The following is a 14,230-nucleotide window of genomic DNA, read 5'->3' on the forward strand; positions in this document are numbered from 1 at the left end:
GAAGAAGGTCTGGTGGGCCAAAGTTCAGAATAAACTCAGGCTTGCAAGAGAGGTTTTAAAAAAAAATCAAATAAATCAAAAGCTAATGCTATTCTCAGTTGCATCAACAGATGTATAGGGTCCCAATCAAGGGAAGTAATAGTCTCACTCTATTCTGCCTTGGTTAGACCACACCTGGAGTATATGTCCAGTTCTGGACACCACAATTTAAGAAGGATATTGACAAGCTGGAACATGTGTAGAGAAGGGTGATCAAGATAATCAGGGGTCTGGAAACCAAGTTTTATGAGGAACAGTTGAGGGAATTGTCGTATGTTTAGCCTGGAAAAGAGGAAGCTGAGAGGATATATGATAGCTATTTAAAGGGCTGTCACATGGAGGATGGGGCAAGCTTGTTTTCTTCTGCTCCGGAGGCTAGGACTCAAACCAATGGATTCAAGTTACAAGAAAGGAGATTCCAACTAAATATCAGGAACAACTTTCTGACAGTAAGAGCTGTTTGACAGTAGAACAGACTCCAAATTCTTCAATGGAAATTTTAAAATAGAGGTTGGATGGTCATCTGTCATGGGTGATCTAGTTGAGATTCCCGCATTGCAAGGGGCCGGGTTAGATGACCCTCAAGGTCCCTCTCAACTCTACAATCCTATGATTCTAGTACAGTATTGTCATTTTTGCCTCCTAACTTCAGGCCTTCTGCAAGGTAACCATATGAATCAACGCATTTTTATTTTTTAAAAAGTGTTTCTGCTGTGCACAATCATACTTGTTTGTACCAGCACTATCCACACTCCCAACCCAGTAATGACTGATTGGCAAATTCTCCTCAGCTCAATCTGCACCTGGCTTGGTATATTTAATATCTATCTTCTTGAGTTTTCATCTGCTTTTCAAATATTTTCTTCAGGCTCTTAATGAATGCTTGCATGCACCTGTCTTACTGTACTGGCTCTTGGGAAATATAGTTTCAAGCATCAGGCATGGCAGAAAGCCACTTAGAAATCCAATCTTCCTCTTTCCATCACAAAACAACAATAGTCAGGAACAACAGAAGGTTGCGGTGACAGCAATTGTATTATACATTTGCAAGAAACAAGTCAAATACTTGATCCAAATGAAAACAATACTAAATAAACAAAAGGCTGTGTCGTTGGGTGTTCAGGTCACACAGTTCACAACTATCAATGAGAGCTTCCATCGAGTTACAAGGGGATTCAACGAGTAACTTTTGTGCATACTCCTACAACAAAGCTGTCATCCATTCTGAAAATGCAAGCCACACATGTACAAAAATGCTATTTCCGCCAGAGATTATCTTCTGGGGAAATGGCTCAATTTGTAATATATCCAAGAAACAAAATCATATTCCAAATCAAGTAACTACAAACACTGGCAACATCATTACTTGCAATTTAGTAGTCATGTATGGACTATAACAATACTCAGAACTCAAATAGTACTTTATTAAGCACTTCCAATATATTGACTCAATAATCCTTAACACACTATTGATATTATTTTGTTACAGATAGAGGGCAGAGGCCATGTTTTGCCTAAGCTACACTTAAGTTAATTCTGAACAGAGATCAGAACTAGGGAATTCCAGTTCATAGCTTGTGCTTTTACCCACGATGCTAGTGCCATTTTAGAGATGGACCAATTTCCTTTTAAAAACTGAAGTCTACTAAAAGAGACCAAATAAAAAATGGGAGTGTACTTCACATAATCCTCATAATTAATCTTTTTTAAAACTTCAAAAGCCTCCCAGCCTCCTCCACCACAGAAAGAGATTTACAATCCTTATAAAAACACATTTCTGCTATCACCCAGCAGTCCTGTCCCACCACATGCATCCATTAATCTAACTTCCAATGAATGAAATACACAAAGCAAATTATCACCTGCTGATCTCAACAAACACATGGGAGGAGGTGGTCCCCAAAATACACAGGGATTGTTATACAACTTTAAAAGTCAAAACCAGAACCTTGAGTCATTCTTGTGCTCTTAACTTGCTGCCAATGCTAGAACAAGTGCAGTATCCCATCCACAGCTCACACCAGTTAAGAAAGACAGGTAATCTCATATTCTGCACTGGCTCCCAGATGGCAATATTCTTCAAGTGCAGCTCCACAAAGCGCTAACTTGGAAGTCAAAGCCACTGAAATTGGTGAGGTTCGCTTCGGAAGGGCAGTGAACTGCTAGTCCCAAAGCACTGGAAGCCCTGCATAGCTATCAACTGTTGCCCCATTGACTGCAAATTAGTCAGAACTACCGTTGCAGCCGTAAGGTCAAGAAATGATTTCATAGAATCGTAGAGTTGGAAGGGACCTCGAGGGTCATCTAGTCCAACCCCTGCAATGCAGGAATCTTTTGCTTAACATGGGACTCAAACCCATGACCCTGAGATTAAGAGTCTCTACCAACTGAGCTATCTCACATTTCTTTTTAACAACCCCCCCCCTGAAATTTCTAGGATGTTGAATTCTCAAACCAATAACTAATATGTCACAGGACTGCAGAATACACACAGCCCCGGGCTTATCTGGGACTGGCAAATACATGAAATAAGAGTGCATCTCTGCTATCTGAGAATGCACAAGCTGCAAGATTCACAGACATAATCTTCAGGCAGAAGTGGGGGAGATTAAAATGGAAATGGCTCTTTTGGTTTATGTAATTATTTTGGAAACTTCAGGCGCACCATTTCTGTTCTTCAATTTCAAAACGTGTGAAAATGAGAAAGCTAATGTAAGATTTTGCAGAGGGCACCAGCTCTCTTTAAAATGAAGGAATTCAGAGAGCTATTTCTCAAGTCAGCTCCTAAAGTAAGAAAGCTTTTAAAGTTTCCAGCACAGCAAAATCCAACCCCTTAAAGCAAAGTTAATCTTTTTAAAATTCTGTCAGTGTAAGGAAAAATGCATTCGTTTGCTTTCTACAGAAGATCCTCAAATGCCTGCCAGCAGCAATAGATGCAAGGCAAGGAAATTGAATCAATGGCCAGCACAGTCAGGGGAGTATGCATAACACAAATGTAACACCCAGAACCTGCCACAGACAAGACAGGTTGGCTCTCACTGCACTGATGACTTGTAGGCTACTTTTGTTCTCAAGCACAGGAAGCTGCCCTTTACAATACATGAGGGAAAGACTGTGCTTCTGAAAGGTTAAGGATTCCTTGAGTAACCATCAATGTGAGACAAGTTCCAAGTTCATGTTTTAAAGGTTGCCCCAGGCATCTGATGGTAGAAGCAGGTGCAGAAAGGAGGGAAATATTTGTTATGAAAGCTTTCTGGGCAAAGCTAGAACACTGAGCTCAGATACGTCAGGAATAGTACAGACATAACCTGCAGTTTTAAAAAGAATATAGAATTAAAATAAATAACTAAAAGCATAAATTAAGTTGATTTAGAATGTGCAGGAAATGATAAATCAGATTTAAGGAATCCCAGAAAGAGGAAGGAAGGAAGTCAAACTGTTTGAAATGTTATAATTTTTGTAAAAATATTGAAATGTGTACAAATGAAAACTATAAATAAAATTATAAAGAAAGGAACAGTAGACATTAAGATGAGAAAATGAAGGCCTAAGAAGGCAATGGCAGGATTAAGTACAAGAAAAGCAAAGATTAGGCTTTGAAACAGATTGCAAAACAAGGCAGAAATAAATCTGTTAAAAGTGGGTTTGTTGGCAGGAGATTTGCCCAAAATGAAATTTAGGGGAAACAGCCCCATCATGGAATATGGGGGGGATCAAAATTCCTTTCAGCGAGGTAGATTACCCTGCATCTTTACAAATTCATTAGCATCTCCAAATAAGGATATAAACAAACCATGCAAATCTTTGTGTGTGTCTCCCATTAGCATGATAACATTTGCACAATATTAAGCCATTCCATAAAGTATTATTTGAGGGGCATGACTAAGGAATAGACTTAAGTTTGCTGAACACTCATTCAAAATAGCACAACCCAAAGGGACATCTAACTGAATTACACATCATTTATAAGGGCACAAATAAAAGAGGCTGGAATGCACACCAGGACAGAGTTAAGTGGAGAATCCCACTGTATAGACAGCTTAGTGTAGCGGTTGGAATGCTCAACTAGGGCCTGGGAGCAAATCTACATTCAGCCATGATGCTCCCTCACCCTGTCCGGTCATCATTTTTCAGCCTAAACTAGATCACAGTGTTGTTGTGCGGTTAAAAGCGCAGAAATGGGATAATAGAATTATAGGATTGTAGAGGTGGAAGGGACCCCTGCAATGCAGGAATCTCAACTAAAGCATCCATGATAGACGGCCATCCATCTGTATATATGCCACCTGGAACTCCTTGGAGGAAAGGTAGGATATAAATGTGGTAATCAATTAAAGAAGCAACACTGCAGGCTGATTTCAATACAGCATTTTTCTGTTTGGAAAGATCTGTTCATAGGTGCTTACTGAAAAGGCCACATGGCCTGCTCAATCCAACATAACACTTTCCACATGTGCTACCTATGAATTATCCCAAACCACTACTCCTGTTGTAGAAACAATATCTCAACCCATCCCATTTATTTATTTATTTCTAAACAAGATTTCTCGTCATCAATCCTATATCTTTGGAGACAATTTGTGTTGTGGTGTTTTAAACAACAGCAACAGCAGCAGATGTGGAACAGTATCTATTGATAAATACGCTAGAAGAATAACCGCAACAACAGCTAAGGTGCTTTATTTGGATTATATGGTCTGAATCTGCCCCCCTCTCCCAAATAAAATAAAAATATTATATTGGCAGAAATTAGCTTCCTCTAGGAGGGCCACCTAGTGGTTGCTTCAATAAAATTCAATTTACTCCAGACTAGACTCTTAATAGCTCTTTCTCCCAAAGATGCCAGCTACACGCAGAATTGCTTCCATGATACCCTCACTCCTCAATTTACTGCTAATTCGCCAAGTGACTCAGCGTGCTACTTATTCTGCAAGTCTCTGCCAGAATGATTGGGCAGGTTAATTTGAGATGCTTATTCTGGACAGCTGCTTGGGAGTTGAATGGAAGAAAAAAGGTTTATTGTTTCATATGATTTCTTGGCATTCACACACAGGCAGGAACATGATTTCTGAGAGGCCCCAAAACATGCAAAAACCTTCAGGGAAGGAGTACTTGGTTTGTATTTGTTTCCAAACCTGGATGCCAGCTCCAACAATTTGTGCTCATTTTTGTTTTTGTTTTTTTAGGAACAGGGAGAAATCCAATTATATTGCAGTTGGGAATTCTTACATTGAACAGCACAGCACTGCCTGCAGTTCCACCTTTCCCATTGCATCAGCAGAGGTTCCCTGCTCCAGAAACCACTTTTGAGTCAGGCTGTCATTGGGGGCGGGGGGCGGAATCCCAGCTGACTCAGACTTCCCCCTTAGGCACAAGCAGATTACTGAAAGCCAAACAGCTCAGCACATGGAAGGGCCACAGTCCCTTGGATTTGTCACAAAGGGACCCCAAATTAAAGAGCAGTCCACCTAGGAATATGAAGGAACGCAGGATTGTACTTTACAGAAACAAGTATTAAAGACTGGCCAGACCTGTCTAGGCAGCATTGGGACATGGTCAAAACCACATTTATGTAGCATATGCTTTGTTAATGCTTTATCAATTCTATTCTAGAAAAAAACACTATTAAGCCAGATGATGCTACGTATTTTAATGTTTGATCAGCTAAGTGCAGAATACATGGGGCAGTGCAAACCAAGAGAATGAAACTCTAGACAAGGGGAAGTCTACATGGTTCCTCCATTTCATGCTCCCTCGTAAGCACCTTGGTTCAAAACCAAGCAACTTGGTTCCATTTTGCCTGAAAAGCTGTGTGTGTGTGTGTGTGTGTGTGTGTGTGTGTGTGTGAGAGAGAGAGAGAGAGAGAGAGAGAGGTAGCAAGGTAGGACAAAATGCACATCAAAGTTCCACTGGAACCCTCTACCCCATCTATGGATCTATGAGGTGCTCTCATATGCTTGAAATCAGGAGAGAAGATTCCTCATGGCAAAGTGTGTAACAGGACTTTCCCTATATTGCACCAGAATTAAGTAGCAGGCAGAAGGACAAGCAATGGTATCTGTTATAAAACACTCAAAGATCTCATCCAGTTGTTTCAAACAAACAACTGGGCAGCAGGCCCAGAGAGTGCCCAAGCAGCAAATGTATCCATAATGCTACTAAATCAATCCATATTGGATTTTTCTTAGTTTGTTTTAAATGGAAGACACTTGGGGGGGGGGATGAAATAAATAATTGCATACAGTAGATGAGGCTGGAAACTACCTCTCTTCCTACACTTTCCATCAATGAAGCATTTTAATTATTTTTTTGCCCCATAGTAGGAGAGATCCTGGATATAGAGATTATGAGAAAGATTTAACATTCCACATGGTAGATGTATTATATTCAACAGCCCTCTGTGTTCATTAATGCCAAACGTTGCCTGAAGCAAACCAAAAAGGGAAGTGAGATATGATCCACAAGGGATTGAAGCAATATCTGTTACATACGATTGAGACAGACTAGCTTCGGAGAGACCTATAAAGAACATAATAACATAAGCAGAGCTTGGTAGATCCTGCCAATGGCCCATCTAGTCCAACATCCTGTTCTCACTGTGATAGGTCAACCAGATGTCTATGGGAAACGCACAAGCAGGATTCAAGAATGATTCCTTACCTCTAAAAAGCGGATTGCCATATATACACACAGAGACCTATACTGTGGCAGCAATGTAACTATATCACACAGGCCCAGTTTGCAATCATGCTAAGCCAAACCACGGCTTAGCACAAAAGAGCAGCTCTGAGATAAAAGATCATGGCCACCTTGCTCCTCCGCCAGTCTTCCTGCTGCTGACACACAACTGTAAACTAAGTCATGGTTGGGCATAGCATTTCATCCAAACCAAGGCTTGTGGTTTAACTGCATCATACAAAATGCATGCGGAGGGCCATAAAGCAAACATTGGCTATAGACTGAGGCTTATCAGGAGATAAACCATGAGCCCAGGTTGGGACATAACACTAAGCCAAACTCCGACTTGCCTCATTGCAGCAGGCCTGGAGGTCTCAACCTTCTCTCCAGGAATCCACATGTTTTGCTCATTCAAGCTAAGCCATGGTTTGGCTTAAGTGTTATTTGTGAATTTGGTTATAGTGTTTACAGGGCTTGCACTGAAAATGGGTGGAGCTGCTTAAGGAATTATTTTAACTATTGCCTATTGATGATGATTGCCTATACATTATTTGCTCTATAGAGAAGTATGGGATCCAAGGCATGCCTTGAAAGACAACCCTATATCATTTCCAACTAGCAACAGGTTACTGGGGGGGAATACCATATCCCTCCTTCTGTTAATACAATACCATCTTCACTTGAAAATCCAATTCTTCCTGCTTAGAACAGCCAGCATAAAGGCTGCAATGGAATGTCTTACTCATAGTTTTTCTGTGTGGGGAAGAAAAATACCAAATTCCTTGGATCTTTTTCCATTCTCCATTTTGCTCAAAAATATCAAAGTGTTGCTTTGTTCTACATGAGTAAGAGGCAGACACACATACTTAAGTTAACCAATATACAAACACCTAAAAATTCCCTGGCAATAGGCTATCTCTTTAACAACCATTTTTATATAAGTAGATGTATTCAGAATTATACAGATTTTAAATTATTGCTGAAATCAGTGATCAGATTCCTAGGGAGGTTCTAGCGGGGCAACCCTTGGGAGAATCAGTCAAGTAGTAGCCTGAGGAGGTGTCTTAGAAAGCATTGAAGTTATGACATTTAAGACAGCCACACATTTGAGTACTGCCTAATTTACCACAAAGGATTAAATGGATCTTTTTGATTATCTTACATAAACTGCCTCCAAGAGAACAGCAGAACCTTTCCCTATTTCATCCAATAGAAGGCTTCAATCACAACCCAGTTTTGGCAATAAAACTTGTTTTTTAAAGCAATCATTTGTAAAGTACAGGAAAAGTCAAATCCTAAACTCATCTACTCCGAAGTAAGTCTTGGTGAGTTCAATGGGAATTACTCCCAGGTACCAACTGCAGCCCCAACCTATTATTCGCACACATTATTGTAGCCATCTGCATAAATTGGCCTGCTCTGGCTACTTCCACTGTCTAAATGGAAACAGAGTTGTTTCCAACCAAGGCCCCATTTGCACTATACATTTAAAGCAGTATCGTACCACTTTAAACACTCGTGACCTCCCCCAAAGAATGCTGGGAACTATATTTTGTTAAGGACACTGAGAGCTCTTGGGAGACCTCTATTCCCCTGACACAGCTACAATTCCCAGAGGATTTAACGATCAATCCTAAACCTTAAACACATTTGAGAGGTATTGTGGTACCCAATTTCCGCCCTCCATACACCTTCTTGTCTTGAAAGCGAAAAAATCACTGCCAACCTAAAGATTTTGGCCAAACCCCAAGAATACCAATGCCTATTTCAGACACAAGACCCCCATTTCCTATTTCCACCATCCCTACTGCATGGCCCGGGGGGGGGGGCTCACATACTTGGGAACGGAACTACAGGAGCAAGTCAGAGCCACATGCAGCCACCTCCATCCTTCCTGGGATTTATTTATTTGCAGATTAAGTAAATCACAGGCAAGCCAAGTTTAGATCCCCCCATGCCACCTCTTTCAGGTAAATCCTTGTTTTGCCCTCCCTCCCCACCATCCTGTTACTCCATTTTATCCTCAGAGCCAAAGCTCAGTATCTTCAGTAGTGGCTCACTGAAGCCTCTGATGAATTGAAGGGGGGGGGGGGAGAGACCACAAGACAAGGACCCATTATCAGTGAGAAAACCAGGCCCAGCGAAGCCATTTCTTTTCCTTCATCCACGACACCTCTCTGTTTAAACTCCCTTTTCCCTTCCACTCCCAGTTGATTCAGCAGAATCGACTCTGCAGCACGGCTACCTACCATTGCATTCGTTTGCCGTAAGCATGTCGACACCTGCCTTACAGCTCCCTGGCCCTTTCCACGGGAAACAGCTTGGGTCTGTCGTCATCGTGATACATCCAGGGTTTACCCCCACCCTCCCTGGCGCTGAATCGTTGCATTGCCCAGCTTGGGTAACGCAGCACCCCAGCAGAGTGAACCGGCCCAATTCCTGCCTTGTAAGCAACCAGTCATTAATTTACACTTCCCTGAGCATTAAGAGGTAGCGGCCGAGAGAGAGCGCAAACGCGGGGTGCAAAGGGAGGCTGCAGACACCTGGGGAGCGGAGCACGCAAGGCTGCTGACACGTCGAGGTGCGATCAGGGCCCCAATGAACCGGAGGCGACATCACCCCGGGCGCCCTAGACCAGCGCTCGAGGGACCTTCCGCCCTGATCCACCTGCTGCTCGGGGCCCCAGCTTGCCAGGCACCGGCGCCCTATGGCGCGTCTTGCCCGCGCAGCTGCCAAACCAACCAACCATGCCACCAGTTCCCCGCGATTGCCCCGCTAGGTCCGATCTTGTGGCCAAGCGCAGCGCCGTTGTGCTGCCGACTCGGAGCTGCGCTTTGGCAAGGAGCCTCCCCGCAGTGGACTGCCTCTCTTCTTCACCCACCCCATTATTTATTTTTTTATTTCCTTCCCCACCCCTAACCGGCTGGGCCATCCATTACCTTCTGTTGCATAGCTGTGATCGCGCAGGAAACTGTTGTTTATCTTGCGGGTATCAATGTCCTCCTCCATTGACAGCGGGCTTACTTTTGTGGGAAGTGAGAACAAGCAGGCAAGTATCCATCATCGCCCCACCAAGCCTGGGATCAGTGGACAGGAGGGAAGGGGAGCTGCATCGAGACCAACATGCTCCTGCCCTGCAAGGGGGTAAAATATGTACGTGTGTGTGTGTGTGTGTGTGTGTGTGTAATCTATATATATGCAAGCAAGCTTTCACCTCCTCCTCCTCCTGCCAGGGACGCTGCTGTTGCAAAGGTCCAAATGCCTTTCTCTTCGTGCCGTTGACGCAAAGGTGCAAATCTCCTTCGCCTCCACCCAGGAATGGGGATGCGCAAGGTCCAATTTCCCTTCGCCGCCTGCTGCTGCTGCCGACGCTGCGGTTGCTGCTGCTGCACAACCTCCGAATTCCCTCCTCCTCTTCCCAAGGCTGCCGCTGCCGCGCACGATCCGATTCCCAGGGACGCTGCTGCAACCCCCAATTCCAGGGCGAAGAAGTGCCGCAGCTGGGCGACTTCCCGATCGCGGCGCCCAACAGGTTCCCCTTTTGGCTGCCCACCTCTCCTCCGCATGCAGCAAGTCAGGCAGCCGCTAGCCACAAAATGGTGTCCGCTCCCGCAAAGATCGCACTGCTCCGGCGTCAAGGCTCTTCTTCCTCGCTCGCTTCTTCTTCTTCTTCTTCTTTTTTTCTTTAATTATTTCAGGGCGGAGGGGGGCGGGTGTTCCGTGAAGCCACGGCCCGAGGCGGTGAGGGTGGAGAGGCGGGGGTCTTCCTCTCTCTCCGGGGAGGCAGGAGGACTGGCGCCGCTGCGGCAGGCAGGCAGGCAGGCGGGAGGTGGGGCGCGGGGTGCCGCGGGCTGGGCTCTGCTGCAAAGCGCCGCCGAACAGCCCAGGCTGGCGGAGCGCGAGTCGTCGCTGCTGCTGCTGCTGCTGCAGAAAGCTGCTCGGGCTTGTGCTGTGGCGGCGGCGGCGGCGGCGGCTTTGCTGGAACCTGATGGTGCATTAAAGCCCAGGCTCCTCCCCTACAGTTCGGCTTTGGCCAACCGCGGCGGCGGCCTGGGAACTCTTCCCCCGGCAGCCGGAGCAGCTTTTTTTCTTGCTGCAGTGGAGCTTCCGAGAGAGGAGGACCACCCCGGAGGGACGAGCTTCGAAAGGACGCCGACGAAGGCACCGCCACGAGGCCGGCGAGGGAGCAGAGCTCGCGAGGCGGGGCCGCGCCCCAGGCGCCGAGGGCCCCGTGACCTCGCGCGCCCGGGGCAATAATGGTGCTCACGTGGCGCGGCCGCAGGTAGACGGCGCGCGACCTCTGAGGGGAACTTCCTCCCTGGCCCTTCTCTGTCAAGAGTTAACGGGGGGGGGGGCGCTGACGCTGAAGTACCGGGGAGCAAGGGGCCTGGAGGAGGAGGAAAGTAGGCATGCGTCTCGACGCGAGGGTAACTTGGGGATTCTTCCTTTTATTCCCCCAAGAGCTCGTGGTGGTGCGCATAGTTCTCCCCCCTCCTCATTTCAACCCCCACAACCCTGTGAGGTGGGTTAGGCTGGCCCAAGGTCACCCAGTGAGCTGCTTGGCCAAATGGGGATTCGAACCCTTGGATCAGCAATCTTTGTGCCTCTTAGCTATGATAATGCCATTGCACCACAGTGGCTCTCATGGAGTTGTGGAGTCAGCCTCACCCCCTCACTATAGAGGCAGAGGGGCATGGAAGTAGCCTTACCCAGCTTAGCATTGCAGCCAGCTAAGTCCTGCTAACTTTTGTGGATGGTGTTAAAAAATAGTATTTGCCCTCACAGGTAGAAATTCCTCTTTATTTTGTTTGTGTGAAGACCAGCTGCAGGTGGGGAGAGTGTCGTTTGCAGGCTTCCCACAGGAATCTGGTTGGCTACTGAGAATAGGATGCTGAACTAGATGAGCCATTGGCCTGATCCAGGACTCTTACTGGGGTTTTGTAATAGAATGGCATGACCCAGCATCCTGCACTTCCTTGATTGGCCCCTGGCGGAAACTATCCATCATAGCTGGCCTGGGCTGCTTTGATTAGCAGATTCCAGAAAGGGTGCAATTCCACTCACACCCAGCTGTTGGTGTTTCTTTAAGAGGTCCAGACTGGGAGGGTGAACCTACTTTTGTCTTTTTAAGGTCAGGTGTGGAAGCATCTTAAGGCCTGCACCACTTTTCCAGGCAGCAATTTTCATCATCATGCAAGGTTTCCAGGCTTCTAGTTAGGCCACTTGAGCAGAGCTAGACTGGGCAGCACAGGGACAGACTGGTATGTATCTGCTTTTAGAAGCCTGCCTGTTTGGGAGATTTGCTCTTGACTTAGACCATTCATGGTAGGCGTCACAGGTAGAACAGCTATAAAGTGGAATTCACATTAGGCAGTATTAAAATTCTGCAAGGACAAAGCATTACTCTTGTGTCTCTTCCACTTATAGTACAAGTGTTTGCCTGCAGTTTTGCAACCTAGGGGCCTAATATTGCAGTTAAAATGCAGTTCCATTTGAGGTTCTGCAAGCAGTAATAATGGAATATTTGATTTATAATATGGGGGGGGGGAGAAAAACATCCTCAGTTCACAAGAAGTTATCCAATGGCTTATTTACTTTTAAATTTTCTAGCTCTAATCTCGTAGGTGGAAACTTAATTGAAAATCTAAGTTGAGAGTGGATTATTTAGCAAATCTACTAATTTTATACACCCTCCAATTAACAAAACCACTATAGTTATGCTTGCCTCAGTGGTACATATAATAAAATTGGAATACTGTAATACCACATGGCCGTTAGATCAGTCTGACACACAAATAAATTAAACCAGGGGTGCTCAAACTTTTTTCAAAGAGGGCCAGATTTGATGAAGTGAACATGTGTGAGGGCCGACCAAAGTTCTTGAGCTTTTTTTTACAATTGAAGTTCTTGAGCCAGATTAAACTGACCAGTGGGCCAGATTAGGCCCCCGAAACAGACTTTGGACATGCCTGAATTAAACAATCCATATTGTCAGTAGAGGGGCATGTAGCAGAGCTCATGTTCCTGAGTCCTAGGTTTAGCCCTGGCATCTGCAGTTAAAAGGATCTTAAAGGGTTAAAGGGCTAGGGAGGACATCTGCATACAATATCTGCTTCCAGTTAGAGCAGTAGACAGTATTGGACTTGATGGTCAAATGGTATGATTCACCAGAAAGCATCACATTTCAATCAGTTGTGAGTCAGCAATCGTACCACACACACCACCTTATTCCTCCATATTCAGAATATTGCTTAAAATTCCCATCTGCTGGAGAATCCTCCCCATCCAATGTCCCCTTTGTTTCCACAGTAGGGTGAAAAAATACTTTTTTCTTTTTAGTGGGCATCATTTTGGACAGCCTTAGTCCCTTATTTTCTTCAAAATACCCTACTGCTCAAACTCAAGTATTCCAGCACTGTTCTTCTAACACACTGGAATGCATATGAAATAAATCTTACCTGCTGCTCTGAAATCTGCTGTGTTTAATAATGATTTTTTATTATTGTGGATTTCTTTTTACTGTGTTTTTGTATGTGCTATGCTGAATAAATGAGGTGGACAAGAAAGAGTATGTTTGAGGGTGTTCCATTATTCCTGGGGTATGAAGGAACAGACCCACACAAGAGTCCAGCAGCAAATGATCCAATATAGAAGCCATCTGGTGAGAAAAGCTGGTGATGATGATAATAATTAAAAATATAACTTTTCCCAAGGTCCAGGAGGAGGGCAAGGGTCTGTACTTCTCGGTGCACAGAGGTTGTTTGGTGATGCAGGACAATATGAAGTATCAGAGGAAACACTGACATTTTGAGCTGCTTAGATGCAGGGAGCATATTTGACCAGCTGAGAAAACTGATGTCTTTCTTACAGCCGCACTTGAGAGCAGGGAGCTGTCCCCAGTAAACCTAATAATGAATGGTGCTGAAAAGAGTAAGGAGCTCTGTGAACTTCACTTATGCCACGACACTGTGTCCTGTTGGAGGGCAGCAAGATGAGAACTGGTAGTGTGGTTTAGCTTTCCCCTCTCTTCTTATTTTTGATTTTGCTCTGCACTTGTTACGCATTCAGTCTAGATTACTACAGTGTAACAGTAAATGTATCCTATGTTCACTGAGTGTTTATTTTGCCTTACTTGAACTTACAGATATGCTTTTTAAATGTTTATTTAAAAGTGTATCAGTAAATTCAAAGCACAATATGTTGCAAATCATGATATGATAATGTTTATGTTTATTGTGAGCCACTTTGGGCAAAGTGTAAAAGTGGCATATAATTTGACTATACCTAAAGACATAGGAAGCTGCCTTATAGCAAGTCTGACCATATAGCTCAGTACTGCCCGTATTAACAGGCAGCAGATCTCCAAGGGTTTCCGGCTTTTCTCAGACTTACCTGTGCACACCAGGGCCTGGGACCTTCTGCATACAAAGGATGTGACCATCACTGAGGTAAAACCTTCTCATCTAAATCCCAATTTACAGATACAGACCAGGGTGGCACTTGCTCAGTGATG

General features: G+C 44.6%; 1 protein-coding gene across 4 annotated transcripts in view; it reads right to left on the reverse strand.

Annotated features, from left to right (window-relative positions):
• PPP2R2B (protein phosphatase 2 regulatory subunit Bbeta) overlaps nucleotides 1-14,230 on the reverse strand; it is a 267,466-nt gene that overhangs the window by 160,495 nt on the left and 92,741 nt on the right. The window contains exon 1 of one of the 4 annotated variants that reach the window (XM_081181032.1): nucleotides 9,657-10,566. The exons of 2 other annotated variants lie outside the window; for them this stretch is intronic. In XM_081181032.1, coding sequence (XP_081037158.1) covers nucleotides 9,657-9,726 — 70 coding nt within the window. In that variant the 5' untranslated portion in view covers nucleotides 9,727-10,566. Of the gene's footprint in view, nucleotides 1-8,966; nucleotides 9,081-9,656; nucleotides 10,567-14,230 lie in introns of those variants that run through there. One more of the 4 variants, XM_081181033.1, reaches the window with a different exon arrangement.

The sequence above is a fragment of the Podarcis bocagei genome (genome assembly GCF_964188305.1).
Source record: "Podarcis bocagei genome assembly, chromosome: 2".
Classification (NCBI taxonomy): domain Eukaryota; kingdom Metazoa; phylum Chordata; class Lepidosauria; order Squamata; family Lacertidae; genus Podarcis; species Podarcis bocagei.